Below are 16,424 nucleotides of genomic sequence, written 5' to 3' on the forward strand. Positions count from 1 at the left end.
GCTCAGCGAGGATTCCTTATTACGCTGCGATCGTAGTATTTATTTATAACCCTCACCAAATGTTTTTATAAGAAAAACTTTATAACATGCTATCATATCTGATATATAATTGTTCACCATGATAATACTTTACCATGTCAGTAGCTAGATCTTAATTCCGCTGTTGCATTTAACCAGTGTAATACTCTGATACTGTAATAAAGAGATGTAATAAATTGCTAAAGATGTTATAAGCTTTATGTTCTCGTTTGTGATCCTGATGAAAAATGTGGAGTTTTCGAGTTCTCATTCGGGATGTGCTCGACAGAACTGCTCAGTTTAGTGCTCTTCCGAAGTACTTAGTGTCTAATGGAAGACAAGTACTCCAGAAGAGTGTTAAATTAGGCGGTTCTGCCATATTTTATATGTTGAAAAGATACAAATTACCTCAACCATTCCCCATCTCTCTCCCCGGCCTCCCAGTCCCCACCACACAAAAAATTACGTGTTTGAAAGCTCCTCAACAAAAACTTTAGTTCGATTACTTCCCCAAACTTGTTTCATATGTAACCTAATAATAAATTGTGAAGTAATAACAAATATCATAAGTTATATTTTAAAAGTTAAATTATGAATTTTAATAATTATTTTGATATGTCACAACATCGAATAATGAATTGATCCTAGAGATACAAAGTCATGGAAAAAATAATGAAAAAAAATAAAAATGTAAGGTTAAGGTAATGTTGATTTTGGATGCACATATCCTTAAATGGCAAAGTTTTCGCATCCATAAGTTAACATTGTCTGCCTGCTATCACCCCCATAAAAATTAAATTAAAAGTCAACTTGTATGTAAAAGAAAAAAAATAAATTAAAATATTTTAGAAGTTAAATCGAATCAAACCAAATATCTTACTTTTATTCGCAACGAGGTCAAACTTAGGATAGGGACTTTGCCTGAGTCCAAACAACCCTTAAATAAAAATTTGAGAACGATTATTACTCCCATAAACTTTCAATTGGTCATATGTAATTTTTAATGCATCTCATATAAGTTGATTTAAAAGTTAAAATTTTATAGGGCAATAGCAAATATAAAAAAACTTGATCCGCGAGGGGTAAGACAACCCTCGGGCATTTGTCTTAAGAAGAAGATCTTCTCACACAGATCGAGAAAATTCCGAACCCCTGCCCCAACCATACACAACGGCACCGCAGCACCCGTGAAACTAGGCTGGCCTTATAACTGTGCTTTGACGTGGAACGGACGAGGGGATTTTTTTTCAACACGCAGATAAACGGCGCCTCCTCTGGCCAATAAATCCGTTCCCGTTGGGGATCGAACTCTGGCCAGCAGTGTGCAATGCGCCCAGCCAGACCAACTGGCCTGACGTTCGCTCGGACGATAGCAAATATCTTTAAACAGTAAAAACATGAATTGTAATCATTATCTTGATAGGTTACAAACACCTAATAATAAATTGATCTAGAGATATAAAATTATGGAAAATAATAATAGGTTAAAACTGTGGAGTTGACATACAGCCTGTTCAGTTGGCTGGTTCGTATCATTGCTGGTTCATTTATGTGAGAGAGAAGTACTGCTGGCTAGTTCGTTGGAACATTATCTATGTGAGGGGGCTGGCCAGCCCAGCTAGCCAACCAGCCCCAGATAAGTCACAAGGTCCCCTATAGCCCCACAAAACCTTTAACTTAAAGTCAACTTGCGCAGAAATGGGGAAAAAAAGAAAAGAGAAATAAATTAGACCAAGTGAAATAGGTTAACAGTAAATCGAACCAAATTTCATTTTTTAAGGGAAATCGGCCCAAATTTCTTACCTTTATTAACTTGGGATAAGGACTTCATATAAACACGGACGCAGTTACTAGACGATAGCGCAGAGAGAAGATATCATTCTAGAGTGATGTACGAGTCAGCATCCTTATCCGCCCAATTCCTGCACAGGTGGCAACGCGATTGCAAAATCTCGACCAAGCCGTGTAATCCGAGAGCAAACGGGCGCTGCGATTGGCTGGAGCAGTGATTAATTAGGCGCCAATTGCTAGCATTATCAACAAGCCTTTCCATTCCATTCCTCCTCGTCCCGGTCTCACGGTCTCCCTCTCACCTCACGGCACGGGCTGCCAATTCCATCCAAAAGGAAGAGGAAGACGAAGGGACAAGAGACGGCAACGCCGAGGACTGAGGTAAGACGCTCCAATCCAATCTCATCTTTGCTGTAATTTACCTGCGTCTTGGTCGGTCAGGTTATTAGATCTGAGCTTCCTCCTCTGTTTCCAGGAGCAGATCCCTGTCTTTATTTTGCTATATATGTTTGCCTGATGCATGATACTAGTATGTATAGAGAAAAGTTTGGATTTTTATCCCGCGTCTCTATGGATTGAAATCTGTAGCCTTGTTTCTCAGGAATTGAGAGTTCGCGCTTTCCGGGTCAAATCAACAGAAGTTGTTAATTTCTTAGGGTTGCCAGTAATAATAATTGGATCAACTGTAATTATTGCATTGCAATCATAAAGAAACTCAAGGATGACTGGATTTTCAGTATTTCAAATGACAGTTCAACTTATCATACATTACACAACCAAAGAAAACATCTTTGCAACTGAATAGTTCATCGATCCTTGACATACCCACCAATTTGACCAACTTGTGTAATGGAAAATGTATTGGTGATTAGATGGACCTTGTTCCAATAAATTCCTTTCCCTTTATTTTTCACACTGAAACATTTTAAGTGGCACTGCCAGGTAAAGCTAAAGCCCCTCTCATGCTGTTTTTAAGTAATTATTAACTCTATATACTGGAAATTGTGTTTCCCAGTTGCCAAATGTCGGATGCGGATGAGTACCGTTGCTTCGTTGGAAGTCTTTCGTGGTCTACTACTGAAGCAGATCTCAAGGACGCATTTGGGAAATTCGGCCATCTATCTGGGGCAAAGGTAGCAGATTGGTTTCTTTTATATGATATATATGAGGGTACATTTGTAAAGGAAAGCATAGGCATATACTTATAGACGAATGAATGAATGTATTTTGTTATGTAGTATTGGTTTATTCTGCTCCAAGAACAGCAGACAATTTGCAATTTATTCTGCAAGTATTTGCCATATATATATGGTGTGACTTACCATTTGCTCCCTCTATTTTTGGCTCTATATATATAGCTGAACACGTCCATTAGTATTCTGATGATGTCTGTCAATCTGCAGGTGGTACTCGATAAGTTTTCTGGTCGATCTCGTGGATTTGGTTTTGTGACTTTTGATGACAAGAAGTCCATGGAAGAAGCAATTGAGGCAATGAATGGAATGGATCTGGATGGAAGGAACATCACTGTTGAAAGAGCTCAGCCTCAGAGTTCAGGCAGCAGGGACCGTGATGGAGATCGAGACTATAGTCGTGGTGGTGGTGATCGTGACCGCTACCGTGGTGACTATAGCCACGGTCGGGACCGTGGTCGTGATTTCGGTGGAGGCCGTGGCGGCGGAGGTGGTGATTGCTTCAAATGTGGCAAGCCTGGACACTTTGCAAGGGAATGCCCCTCTGATGATGGTGGCAGGGGGGATAGGTATGGTAGCAGGGACGACAAGTATGGTGGCAGCAATGGTAGTAGCCGATATGGGTCCGATCGTGGTGGTGATCGCTACTCTGGGAGCCGTGATGGTGGAAGCCGCAATGGTGGAGGCGGTGACCGATACAATCGTGACAAGTCTGGTCCTTATGAACGCCCCAGCCAAGGTGGATACAGATCTTGATGTTTGCAAGGCTGTGATCTCAGGTATGAAAGCTAATTTATGATTTTAAGTAAGTTCTATGCTTTGCTTGCTTCATCACCGCATAATGCAGCAAATGTTGCTGCAGTGTATACTCTCATAAGAGTTTCAGCTGTGCTTGTTTTTACCAATCTTGTTGTCTGTGGCCATGTTTAGTTCCCCAAATTTTCTGAATTTGGCACTATGCAAAAAGAAGATTCCCCGTCACATCAAACTTGCGGTACATGCATGGAGTACTAAATGTTGACGAAATAAAAAACTAATTGCACAGTTTGGTTGTACTTTGCGAGACGAACGTTTTGAACCTAATTAGTCAACGATTGGACAATTATTACCAAATACAAACGAAATGCTACAGTGCCGCTACGATGGAAAAAGAGGGTAAATTCTTGACTTTTGTTCACAGGATTGTTCGATTTTATTTTGCCTGTTAATAAGCAACGGTTCTCACATCAATTTTTCGCAGGCATTTGGCCTTTCTGTTCCTGTATATTGATCGGCATGGCTTAAATAATGTCCCTCTATTTGTCCCTAATTCCGATTGCTCTGTAACACTGTTGGACGGCGTTGATATGTTTTCTAGCTCAGCTCTGTTAAGCGAGCATGACCCATCTACATTGAGAACCTGGAACAGGAGCTGGTCTGTGTGGAGCCTCACACATATCTAAAGCTTGCTGGAGATTCTTGATTTTTTTTTGAGTGACCACAGATGCATCCTTTTTTTTTTCTTTTCTTTTTTGTGTGCAAAATGACCTTTGTAGCTGGAGGTTCCTGAACAGGGAACTGGTTATTTGGCAGCAAGAGTGTTGAGGGTCCTGATATTACTATTATAGTGTGCATAGAGTGGCTGCAAAATACAGACTGTTGTCGACAGGTTTGAAGTTTTGAACCTTGCTATTTGGGATGTTCCCTGAATATCAATATATGGCCTGGCTCCTGCTGGTTCACTTGACTACATTTGTACTATGTTGTGTGTTTGATTTGTGAGTGGTTTGCATTGGCACTGAGTACAATTGTCAAATGCAAATGGATGGGTGTCATCGCATTTGAAGCCTGCTGCACGCCTAATAAATAAATTAGTGCCGTTTCTTTCTTCTTTTTTGACTCAGCCACGTCATGCACCTCGCCGGCTGCCCACTCCCACCATTGTCTCTGTGCATTTATCGTACACAGTAAATGAGTACCATGTTGGGTACTTTTGTGGCTTGTTATTGGAAATAGAAATTTGTGCTTACATTTTGGGTTGGTGACTTTCACAGACACAGAAAGGACTAATTATTATTATGAGTGGCCTAACGAACAACAATATGATACAGTGCACGCACGGCACATTTGCATGAGGGAAAAAGGGGGAAAAAAAAAGGGACCAAAAATTGTTAAAACATCCATCTTAGTGACATGAGAATAGCCTAGCACATTCTGCTAAAAAAACAATAGCCAGCACATTGCTTCGCATGATGGAGAAGGGGAAAAAAATGTTTAAAAAACATCCGACCTGCCGGATTCGAACCAGCGACCTAAGGATTGATCTGCAGACACTACAGTCCTCCGCTCTACCAACTGAGCTAAGGTCGGTATCTGCTCAGACTGAGCATCCATCCTTATAATATAGTTCACTCCAGCGCAACTCAGATAAATTACTAAAGCTGCAAATGCACAAGCGACCCATACTGACACATATGTACATCACCACGGCACCAGATAAATATCACACCAGCACCAGCATGCTGCTCTTGCTAAAACCACTTGTACTATAAGTTGTGTATATAACCCACCAAAAAAGGAACTGGGTAGCCCTTGCCCTTGGGTTCTACGTATGTATTTTTCATCCCTCTGATTTCTTTTGCATCTTTGCTCTAGAACGACGACTGGGTCCCTTCGGTGCCTGTTAAAAACAATATATGCTCAGGGTCACCGTTATTGTATTAAACAAAAAAGACATGGCAAGTGGCTCTCAAGAAACCATAGCTCCAACTTTATTCGCTTATCATCACTCCCATTCTCATATAAGAGTTGCACAGTATTATAGTGGATCATACTACCTGGATATGGTGTAGAATATCTTGGAGTTCTATAATGATCTCTGCAAAAGTCGGACGCACATCAGGATCTTCATCCCAGCACTGTCGAATTAGTTTGGTCAATCTTGGGTACACACTGGCCGGAATGTCCAAGCGCAATCCCTAAAGGAAGGTAACGAGTGTGTATCAAGGAACAAAGAAGTTCAATTCAACAAGAATCTCTGAACAAATGCAATGGATTACAGAAACCAGCTTCAGAATGTTCGTTGCTATGTTTTACATGGCGATGTTGGTTTCATTGTCATACAAAAATAGCGATAGTATATATATTCATGCTACGTTTCTTAAACAAGCATCATCAATGAAGACATCTACATAGAAAATGGGCCTAGCGTGTATCTGTGACAGAAATCCGTACCTGCCTTACTCCTAATGCAGCTTGCAAGGGTGTCATGTTGTCATATGGGACCTATGGTACAGTTAAGACTTCACGTTATCTTTAGTAAACAGAATACTAATGCTTAAACGACCTGGAAGTAGTCTCAAGCTGCATTCGACAACAAGCCCACCTTTGAAGTTGCCAGCTCCCAAAGAACAATGGCAAAGCTGAATACATCCGCTTTGTGGTCATACGGCTTATGATTAATTATCTGTCAAGACAACCAACTCTTGTGAGCACACTATTCAAATACAATGTTCAAAGGTAGCAACTTTATTTAAGAGGGGCAAGGGGATTTGTTGTCTTTGGGAACAGAAATTCCTGCACCTGAGAAATAGAGATAAAAATAAACTTCATTTGTTTGCCTATCAGGAAAAAGGATGGGACACATTTGCTGAATATTAAACCATGCAACAAGTAAAATGAGTTAAAGTGTACATGACTTTAACAGGAATTCAAGTCATTTAAGCCAATTTGCAGGGTTGGGCAAGGAGTTTAAAACAGCCTTCTACAGAGTCAAAGAGTCTAACAAAATGACAAGCTAAATCGTATATTTGTCTAGACCAAACCTTACAGATGAAGAGGATTCTCTTGAGGAAACTTAAGTTCACATGCAGCTCTTGAATCAATACTTTCTGACCTTGCAGATAAGATATTAACTAAAACTAAAAGATTGGATAGAACTTTTGGCACATTTGGTAACAACTAGGAGTTTCTGTTAGATGAACAATGAAGTACAAGTCAGAATGCAACACTATACAATACTAATCAAAGACAAATCACTTCTCTAAGAGGGAAAGAGACAAGATCTCAACCATACCTCTGGTGCCATCCATCGGTAGGTTCCAGTTTCAGCAGTCATCTGCCCCTCCTGACTTCCAAGTCGCGCCACACCAAAGTCTGCGATCTTTACAACCTATTTCCAAAAGCAGATCTACATGTTAACAGCTTGGCAGGTCAGATGAATACAATGGAAAAAAAACATTTACCAAGCTCTGACATCAAGCTGGGGCTTATTTCTCTGTATAGTATATATATTGAGGAACTTACAAAGGATTTCTTGGAAATCAAAATGATAGCCGTTGAGCGTGCTATTTATCATGCAATTGCTAGTCTGCCAGAAGTGGATTCTAATTTTGTAGTCACCTTTAGGCATTTAAAGCAAAGATATTATACAACAGCAGTCCTGTCTGAGCACCTACCTTAAACCAAGTTGAGTACTATGCAAATTACTGGCTTTCCTTTATGTACTTTCCAGATTTTGTACAGAAAATTGGGAAGGAGGAAGAGAATGGGCACTAATGATGATTAGCTTCAAAATACTGAATAAGTGTGCATACTTGGTCATTGCCTAGCAGAAGATTTGCAGACTTCAAATCTCTGTGTATAATGTTATTCTGGTGCAGATAATCCATTCCTTTTGAGATATCGACAGCAAATCTTAGAACTTCATGGAGTTCCAAGAAGTTACTTTGCTTGTGAAGAAAGTCATATATATTCCCTCCAGGCATGTATTCTGAAAGCAACAGAACCAACGACAAAACAGAAAGGTGAGGTAATAGCTGCATTTGCAGCTGAGCTACCGGAACACAAAAATATCGACATTAATAAATAAGAGATGCATAATAGACAAATGGGATACACCAAAATTGCTTAACTCACTCTCAAAACTTGTTTTTTTCACAGAAGACTCACAAACATTGAGTAAGAGTTTAAGGCATAAGCATCATTCATGATATTACACTTGGAACAGGAAAACAAGCATTAAAAACACTTGGATGGAATCAACTAGTGAATGGATAGAAAGAATATCTAGACCTAGAAAGTGAACAGTGCGATATTTGCTAGGTGGTTGGATCTCACAGATCACTACTACTTAATTCAGGCAGTTCCAAAGAAAAAGATCGAATCTTTGCTAGGTTATACACTCACCACCATTCTTAGTAATGCAGCCCCTCTGTTGCTACCTTTTGGGACTATCGGTATCATAGACAAATATTTTTCCCATAACATCTCTTATTCTTTCATTGACATGTTTGAGCATGGTGGTTCCAGTGCACCAGGGAACCATATACACAGCAATGCTGGCTACACCACCAACAATCTCGACAAAGAAGAGGAACAGCGAAGTAGATGGGAGAGGAAGAAGCGACACCACGCAGCTACATCGCCAACTAAATAGACCATGGGTTGTTAATGGTTAAAGGACTCAATGATTTGTTCTTTGTTATGTTCCCTAATTGGTAAGTGAAAGATTACAAGTCTTATCACCGTTTACATTTCCAAAGTGTGCATGCAGGTTGCGGGGTGATATCACCATTTATTCATGGCGCATGTGTACACAAGAATAATATCACCGTTATTTGAGTTTGCAGCAATGGTTATGTCAAGAGCCTGGAGATCGTGGGTAGGCGGCCCGCGGCTACGTAGATCGTAGCCGTCAGCCGTGTCTTCCGATCTGGAGGTTATACCCCTCACGGTGATCGGGCTTGAGAGTCTTTGGGGAAGAGAGGGAGGTTTTAGGATAACTGATCTTCCTTCCTTTATCAAATGGCCCTAGATCCATACATATAGCCTCTCGGGCTGTTGAAAAGGAAACTAACTAATCCTTGATTCTAGCTGTTGAAAAGGAAACTAACTAATCCTTGATTCTAGGGAAAGATAGCAACTCAAATCTTCCTTCTTTCTATCCTAGCCACTGGATGTTCCCTGCGCATCGCGCGTGCTGGCCTGGGCGTCGCGCTCAGCGCGTTCCGCGGCCCGCCTCACGTCGCGGTTGCGCCTGCGACGGTGGTAGCTGTGGCCCCACATGACAGGTTAAGAGTCAATAATCCAATCCCATCCAAATAGCAAAAAAAAGACAGATGATCGTACCTGTTACAATGCAGTAGTTTGGATGTTTCGTGCATGCCCCATAAAATTGCAGAATATTTTCATGACTAACACCCCTGTAGAGAAAATATCTAGAATTAGTTGGAACAAAATGGAACTGATTTATTCAGTTATTATGTACAGTGAAAGCTTGCCTTAGAATAAGTACTTCCTGCAGGAACTCAACTTCTGAAGGATTGCTGAGATATTTAGATCTGAGACACTTTATAGCAACATCATGGCCTTTATAAGTTCCTCGATATCTGTGAACGACAACATCAATGATAAGCATTGGACAGTAAACTATTGTATGGTATTGTCTATGGAAGCAAAACATAGGTTAATACAGATGGCAAGTTGTCAGCTGGCTTATGACAATCTACTAATTAAAAATCGTTTATTTCATTTTCAGCAGATGGCAAGCAGCATCCGTAGATATTTATAGAGAGAATAGGCTGGCACAAAAGGAAGGTTAGGACTGAAGTGGCAAAGTGGGCACCACATTTCAAAATTCAAAATAAGTGAATTTTAAGGTCATGATATTACTGGGAACATTGACGCATCAAAATAGTGCTTACAAGTCTGCAGACGATCCAGATGCGATCTTGTCCCCCCTTGTTAGCATGCTTAAGTCAATTTCAGAATCTCCAACCTTTTGTTGTAGGTCAATTATTTTCTCCGATGTAGAAGAATTTGTTGAATTAGATGGTGAAGCCTGCGTATTGCATGGAGAAAATTAAACTCTTTAGAAAAAATGTTAACAATTAAATGCTGGCTAATATCAGGGTTTTGTGCATAACGTCACATTTGCTGTGACCAATGACATAAGACAAGGGTGAAGATGGCTTATTCATGACTTAATCCTTAATCATAAACTAGAATTACTGAAATATGTTCGAAATAGTAGTGTGTCGTACATTTTTGTGTGTTAATGTCTCCTTAATTGCCGCGATCAGGTCATTGGTCTCCTGCATGAATAATTGCAGAATGAGCATCATTTTCCAGACAACCCTTGCGTAGTTGCATAGGTACAAGAGAATGTACCTACAGATTAGATGGTTCACTCTATCAATTAGAAATGTAAGTCGGTATTCATTGATTTACATCGACACAATCCTTTAAATAATTTTGGGCCCATATAGTCAAATTTCAGATACAGAACAGAAATGATAATTTCAAAAGTCCACAGCAGTAAGCATATGTGCACGTTTAAATTTACCTGTGTCTTCCAGCCGTCAACAACAAAAACGTCCAAACAAAAACCATCCTTTGTAGAATAAACATGAGCTTCCTGGATATTCAGTCCAACCTCAGAGAGCAACGCAGTTAGCTGTTGAGCAAGCATTCGCCGTGAGAAACTTTGAATCAAATAAGAAGAGCAGGCTATATGAAAATGATGGGTATGTGAACTGACAAGGTACTTGGCATTACCCGACTTAGGAGCTTGGGCTTGTCGATGGAAGAGAAAATGATCTCATGAAGAAGGACAGTTTTCAAATCGTCCCTGTACAAAATCGAGTAACAAATTTTATTAAGAAAACATTAACACAATCATTCCTATCTAAATCCCGTGTACTAAGAAAATGGAAAGGAATGAAAGAAAGGAAGGAAGGCAGCACTTTCTGAGTGAATCCAATTATTGCAAGAAGAAGAAACCAGCATAGGCAGGGGGAGCGGATAAAGGGAACAAGCACTACCTAGTCCTAGAGGAGATAGACATGGAATCGTTGCGGTCCACAGTCTTTCTTCTTTCCAAACTGAGTTCCTCCAACAACTTTTGACACGGCTCCTCATGATCTTGACTATCTTGACTATGACCAATGCCGTCATCCTCCCTTGGAACTGTCTTATACTGCTCATTAATCAAGGCAAGCAGAGCATTAGCAACACAGCACAATCAATCATCCTCTTTTCTTTTTTTTCTTTGCCGCTTCGGAATAACCCCGTTGCTTAATGCCTTAATCAATGCTCTCTCTGTGTGTCCTTTTTTTTCTACTTCATTCGTTTTCATCAGACGAAAAAAAAAAGAGTGGACCTTTAGGAACCGCGCGTGAAAGACGGGTCGCTTGTTGGGGTCGGCGCACTCGTCGAGGATCCTCCAGTGCAGCAGGACATCATCCACCTTGTTGTCGAGGTCGAGGTCGAGGAGGTACCTCGGCGGCAACCTCTCGAGGTGGCGGGCGAAGCGGGCGTTGAAGGTGGGGTCTGCGAGCGTACGGTCGTGCCGCCCCGTCTGGCGGAGGCGCTCGCAGATCTTCCTCTGCACCTCGTGGAGGTCGGGGTTGAACGCACGAGGCGACCAAGGAGGTGGGGAGCTCTCGCCTGTGCCCTCCTCCAAGTTCTGCGGGTCCTCCTCAACACGCGGCGGCCGTGCCCGCGGAGCCATCTGAGTATTTCGAACCTCTTGTTGCGGTGGCGGGTGCGGCAGGCGGAGGATGCGTGCGTCGAGCCGGCCGGCCGGTTCGGGGCACCCTAGGTTAGTATTTATAGAGGGGCTCCGGCCGGCCGGCCGGCGGAGTGGGCGCCGATTGGATTGGAGAAGACGACGACGACGACGGCCATGGAGAATGGACACTGACCGGACCAAGTATACAGTAGTACTACATGTGAAGGAACCCAACTAAATTCAAACACACATTTGCAAATAAATTATGTTTTGAGTTAGACTACACTAACTAAAGATTGTAAATTTTGACCTTCCTTTTTTCTAAAACACAGTACACACGCAAACATTTATATATCTGCGGTGTGGATGTAAGTAGGCTCACTCCTGTTATAGAGATGGTAATGGGACCTAATCCCCGGTTCTTCGCGGGAAATCCCCTGTCAGGATACGAGATGGGGGCAATTTAATTCACAAGGAGATCAAAAAGGAAAACTTTAGTTCCCGTCGGGTTCGCGGGGATGGCTCCGTCCCCAATGAACCCGTCACGTGAACTTGCTCCTACTCTGAATTAGCTTCTTGGCATGTCCCCAATGAACCCGCCACGTGAACTTGCTCCTACTCTGAATTAGTTTCTTGGCATGTTAAAATTCTATCAAAACTCAACACGTAGCCTAGTATAAAAGCAAAATAAACCCTAACGTAGATGTCTCTTGTAAATGATTTTTTTTAGAATTTGTAATATGAAATTTGCTTGTTCAATTTATATTAATTTCACATTACGGATTTGCATTTGCTCTCTAAATGTTGCATTTAATGGGGACGGGCTCCCCACGGGGATAAATTCTCCATGCGAGGACGGGGATGGAGAATTTTTATCCCCACAAGGACAGAGATGGGGGAGCCATTCTCCAACGAAAAATTCCTTGTTGGCATCCTATCCTGTTAGCACAAAATAAGAGCAACTCGAGGAGAAGAGGGCCCCTATTTTTGACTTTTGATAATATTATTTTTTCGTCTACTCCAACAATAGAGGCCTCCATAAAGTAGGGATTTGAGTCATGGCATTGTTGAATTAAGTTCTTTTACTCTAACACCCAAAAATATAAAGTAAGGGTCATGTTTAGGTCTTTTGGAGATGCTCTGTGAGCGAGATGTCTACGTTAAATTCGTTAGGAAAAAACTAGTTGTAAATGTTCCAAATCAAACACTTATTAGGACATTCACGGCACCAAACAAAAATGCCTAGGAGTAAAGCAAACAAGCTCTTAATGTGAGCACACATCTTGAGTCGGAGACTTCGACCTAGGAGAGTAAGTTTGGCCACAATGGCATGTACAATGCATGAAAGCCTAAACAGGCACTTGAGGAGAGAGGATAACCAAACGTCTGCATAAGAGCCCTGGCCTCTAACGTGAGATGCTAATTTTCTCTGCTTCTGAACGCCTAAACGGCCATTTTTCATGCTGAAAAAGCTGTAAGCGCCGATGCTTTCGCAAGCAGCGCTACGCATATGCAAGCGCCTAGGGCAGCTCCACGGTGGCATCAAAACCAACAACCTCCCACAAGCGCCTGTCTAGAAGTACGTGTTGTATGTGCCCTAGGAAGCCTAACCATCTTAGCTACTCTTAGTTGCAAATGAGAAATTTTCACGTAAGTGGTTTTTAGAATATCCTACAATCTCATTCAGGTCCTGTACTCTAAAAATGCATTTTTATTACACTAAATTTGTAAATATATCATATCATATTCAAATCTTCAGAACTCATCCCATGTTTCAAGCTAAGAGCAAGATCAATAATAGAGCCAAGTGCTTGGCTATAAGCCAAGTTATAAGAGTCAAGTTATATAATAGTTGTCTCCTATTTGTCTCTAAAACAATTTATCTTTCCTATTCCTCTTCACAGCACTTATTATTTGAGCCCACCACTGCATATGTATTCGTGTCTAGCTTGATGCTTATATGAGAGCCAAGCTATCGTTTCTTTCATCTCTTCTCTCATCCACATCAGTATTAGTTTGGCTTTAAGCTCATTATTGTACTTGCTTTAATTGTGCGATGATGTGGCCTCGACATGTGGGCCTGATATAAGTATATTTTAATAACAATCCTTGAATTTGCCCCACGTTATTATCTCGGCCCTGTAATTTCAAAATGCATTATTGGTACTCTTAAACTGACTAATTGTGTACCACATGAGGTCTAAGGGCAGTCCCAATGGTGCATTGATGATGGTTTCTATCCTCATTAAATGACTTGCCACGTAGGCAAAATGCTGACATGGCAACGTAATTAATGAAGAAAGAGAGCAAAAATCATAGAAATGGTTTCTTCATGAAAAAACCAGGTCTACTCTTGACCCAATGCACCAAGAAACCATGAAATCGCCATTGGGGAGAAACCACCAGTTTCTAGGGAGCTCGTGTCGCACTCCCATTGGAGGAAAAGATAGAGTTGGGAGAGAGAAAGAGAAAATAGTTATTACTCATAGAAACCATGGGTTGGAAAGCAGTACTTTTTTGGTGCGGCATCCTATGTTATAGAAACTACTAGTTTCTTTCATTGGGACTGCCCTAAATACTTAAAAAAAAAGACATCGTTACTTAACCAGCTGAAACATCAACTATGTCATGACAAGTTGACAAATGCATTATCAGAGTCATCATTCAATAAAATGCTTTATTTATTTATAACAACAACGTTTTCACAAATTCCAGTGATGTAAAAAGGAAACTAAAGTAAAGGTAAACCGGCAATCAAAGTTACACCACGACATAAAGACGGTAAAAATGTTGGAAAGATCCGATAGAGACAAGGGACGACGGAGTACAATAGACGTGCACGATGACTAATGTGTGATTGTTGTTTATTTGTATATAATATAATAATAAACAAAAGTTGAGTGACAGCGTTGTTTTGTGTAAATTAAGCTGTTGTGTGAGTGTACGTTTGCATATGTAAACAATCAAAAAATTAGAATGACGTGTGCATCAGTGGAAGGAGCACTAGCTAGCTACTAGTTTCAAGAGATACGCATCGAATAATGCAACTGGATCAGTTTAATTTCAGGACCAGTACGCAAACATATTTAGCATTATAACTACTCATCATACTCAAGTATTTGAAGTTGGGTCTCAAATAATTCATAAGACCATTATAAATAAGATTATATGTCAATTTCAAATAATACTAAAAAAACATATATACAGTTGGCCCGGCCGTTATCTACCCCTAATTTTGAAAGTACACGCACCACATTTGTTTCTCTTCGTGATTGCAAAACTGTCCTATATATGCTATGCATATGTAATCGCAAATAATGAGAACTTGTTTGAGAAAAAAAATCACAAATAATGAACAATTGTTTCAGAAAAAAATCGTAAATATAATGTTAGTGCATGCAAAACAAAAGACGGCAACTCATGTGCCTTGTGGTTGCCGTCTTCGTGTCTCTCCATCCCTAGCTGAATTATATTATAGCTGGATATACATATTTACGATAGTTGTGTCATTATAACATACATGGATATTTACCGTAACGTTATAGTAAACCACATAGTAAAGAGTTACTATAATCTCGTAAATTAGTATAGTAATTATCGCAACTTAATGTGGCTACAGAATAAGTTATTCTGTCGCCACTTTAAGTTACGATTTTGGCAGCTAATAAGTTAGAAATGGATTATTATTATTCAGACCAAATCAACAGCCTGCACTATCTTTTAATGAAAAATATAATATCGTGGTTAATTTGTTGCTAGGATTAATTTGCTTAACTAGCTAGCATTGCAGGTTGTACGCGTACTACGGACGGCCGGACGTGCGTGTGCTTTTCTGTCATATATATCATATCTATGCAACAACGTACACTCCTAAATAAAAAAATAAAGGTCTACAGCACCAGACAACACGTATGTACAGTAGTACAGTAAGATGATCGATCGGTGCCATATATACAGAACCAAATAACTTCATTGACAATGTCATTTTGCTTGATGCGTGTGCAGCTGGACAGCGCCGGCCAGGATCGGAATCGGAGCCAAGGTCCATGAGACCGTACAATAAACTTTTACAACCATTATATAGGTTTGCAAATAGGCACTCTTATATTTACAACACAAATATATGGAGAGCATGCATTGCATGGTATATATGATCGTTCATAGATGACTATTGGCCGGTCTGGCTGGTTGTATCCCACCCTTGTGTGGCACCAGAATTTATGTGTCCATGGATGGCCAAAAATCGGAGCATGCATGGCCAAAATTTAGCTAGAATATTGGTGGTGTTTTGTATTGTACACACCCATGTCAAAATCTAAACCTAGGCATTGTTCGCACACGAACACGTCACGTGTGCCCCCGGCGACGAGCGCGGTGCGCAAGACACGTAGCAAGGGGAGTTTCGTCGGGAGCACGATACGCAAGACACGCCAGCGAGAGCTCTTGGGACCCGACACCCCACGCTCCCAGGAGGGACCCCGTAAGGGAGAGCGGCGGTGATGGGTTGTCCTAGGTCGGCCTGACCGCCCCTAGGACCTTGTACTCGCAGTCGCAATGAAGTAGACGGCAACGAAGAACAAGAAGCAAAAATTAGAGCTGAGAGAAAATAGTAGATGCAAAATAATGTAGTAGATTGATTTGTTCGATTGTGTGTTCGCAATCGGCCATCACCCTGTACATATTTATAGGGCGGCTGGTCTTTCCATGAATAATCGAACAAGGCTTTCCTAATCTACTTCGGCAATGTCTCCTAAACCGGCACGTCTGTCTCCGTGAAAAAGCGCAGCCTTCAACCCTGGATCTTACCCGTCTCCTCAGGGCAGCCCGACCCCAATGATCAGGCGAGGCGTACCCAGACCTGTGGGGGTCGGGCGAGGCGTAGTTTGTCCCTAAGGATCGGGCGAAGTAGAGTCCCCGTCCCCAGGTCGGGC

The 16,424-nt window shown here is 41.1% G+C and overlaps 2 protein-coding genes, 1 long non-coding RNA gene and 1 other non-coding gene across 7 annotated transcripts; 2 read left to right on the plus strand and 2 right to left on the minus strand.

The window, feature by feature from the left end:
- Positions 1 to 1,883: 1,883 nt before the first annotated feature.
- Positions 1,884 to 4,728, plus strand: LOC136553227 (glycine-rich RNA-binding protein RZ1A-like). Of its 3 annotated transcripts, none has more exons than XM_066544601.1 (4): positions 1,884 to 2,190; positions 2,825 to 2,942; positions 3,213 to 3,781; positions 4,243 to 4,728. In XM_066544601.1, exons 2-3 carry the CDS (start codon positions 2,832 to 2,834, stop codon positions 3,756 to 3,758), a joined length of 657 nt encoding a protein of 218 aa, XP_066400698.1. In that variant the 5' UTR covers positions 1,884 to 2,190; positions 2,825 to 2,831; the 3' UTR covers positions 3,759 to 3,781; positions 4,243 to 4,728. The 3 variants fall into 3 exon arrangements, 2 of the variants coding, with proteins under 2 accessions (XP_066400698.1, XP_066400697.1); XR_010783085.1 differs by having other exon boundaries at positions 1,886 to 2,190; positions 3,213 to 4,157; XM_066544600.1 differs by having other exon boundaries at positions 1,886 to 2,190; positions 3,213 to 4,728.
- Positions 4,729 to 4,854: 126 nt separating this feature from the next.
- LOC136553226 (serine/threonine-protein kinase STY8-like) lies at positions 4,855 to 11,833 on the minus strand. 2 transcript variants are annotated; one of them, XM_066544598.1, is made up of 14 exons: positions 11,143 to 11,825; positions 10,805 to 10,959; positions 10,539 to 10,611; positions 10,327 to 10,437; positions 10,025 to 10,075; positions 9,686 to 9,822; positions 9,263 to 9,370; positions 9,111 to 9,184; positions 7,577 to 7,752; positions 7,057 to 7,152; positions 6,367 to 6,447; positions 6,216 to 6,266; positions 5,819 to 5,959; positions 4,855 to 5,661 (listed from the first exon to the last, which is right to left on the minus strand). In XM_066544598.1, exons 1-14 carry the CDS (start codon positions 11,491 to 11,493, stop codon positions 5,602 to 5,604), a joined length of 1,665 nt encoding a protein of 554 aa, XP_066400695.1. In that variant the 5' UTR covers positions 11,494 to 11,825; the 3' UTR covers positions 4,855 to 5,601. The 2 variants fall into 2 exon arrangements, with proteins under 2 accessions (XP_066400695.1, XP_066400696.1); XM_066544599.1 differs by lacking the exons at positions 4,855 to 5,661; positions 5,819 to 5,959; positions 6,216 to 6,266 and having other exon boundaries at positions 6,441 to 6,563; positions 11,143 to 11,833.
- TRNAY-GUA (transfer RNA tyrosine (anticodon GUA)) lies at positions 5,266 to 5,351 on the minus strand. The gene is given in 2 exon segments: positions 5,266 to 5,301; positions 5,315 to 5,351. It is a non-coding gene; the product is annotated as a tRNA-Tyr (tRNA).
- LOC136553228 (uncharacterized) lies at positions 7,647 to 9,180 on the plus strand. The gene is made up of 3 exons (XR_010783086.1): positions 7,647 to 7,786; positions 8,292 to 8,616; positions 9,053 to 9,180. It is a non-coding gene; the product is annotated as an uncharacterized lncRNA (long non-coding RNA).
- Positions 11,834 to 16,424: the final 4,591 nt, after the last annotated feature.

This window comes from Miscanthus floridulus, chromosome 5, assembly GCF_019320115.1.
Source record: "Miscanthus floridulus cultivar M001 chromosome 5, ASM1932011v1, whole genome shotgun sequence".
Classification (NCBI taxonomy): Eukaryota; Viridiplantae; Streptophyta; class Magnoliopsida; order Poales; family Poaceae; genus Miscanthus; species Miscanthus floridulus.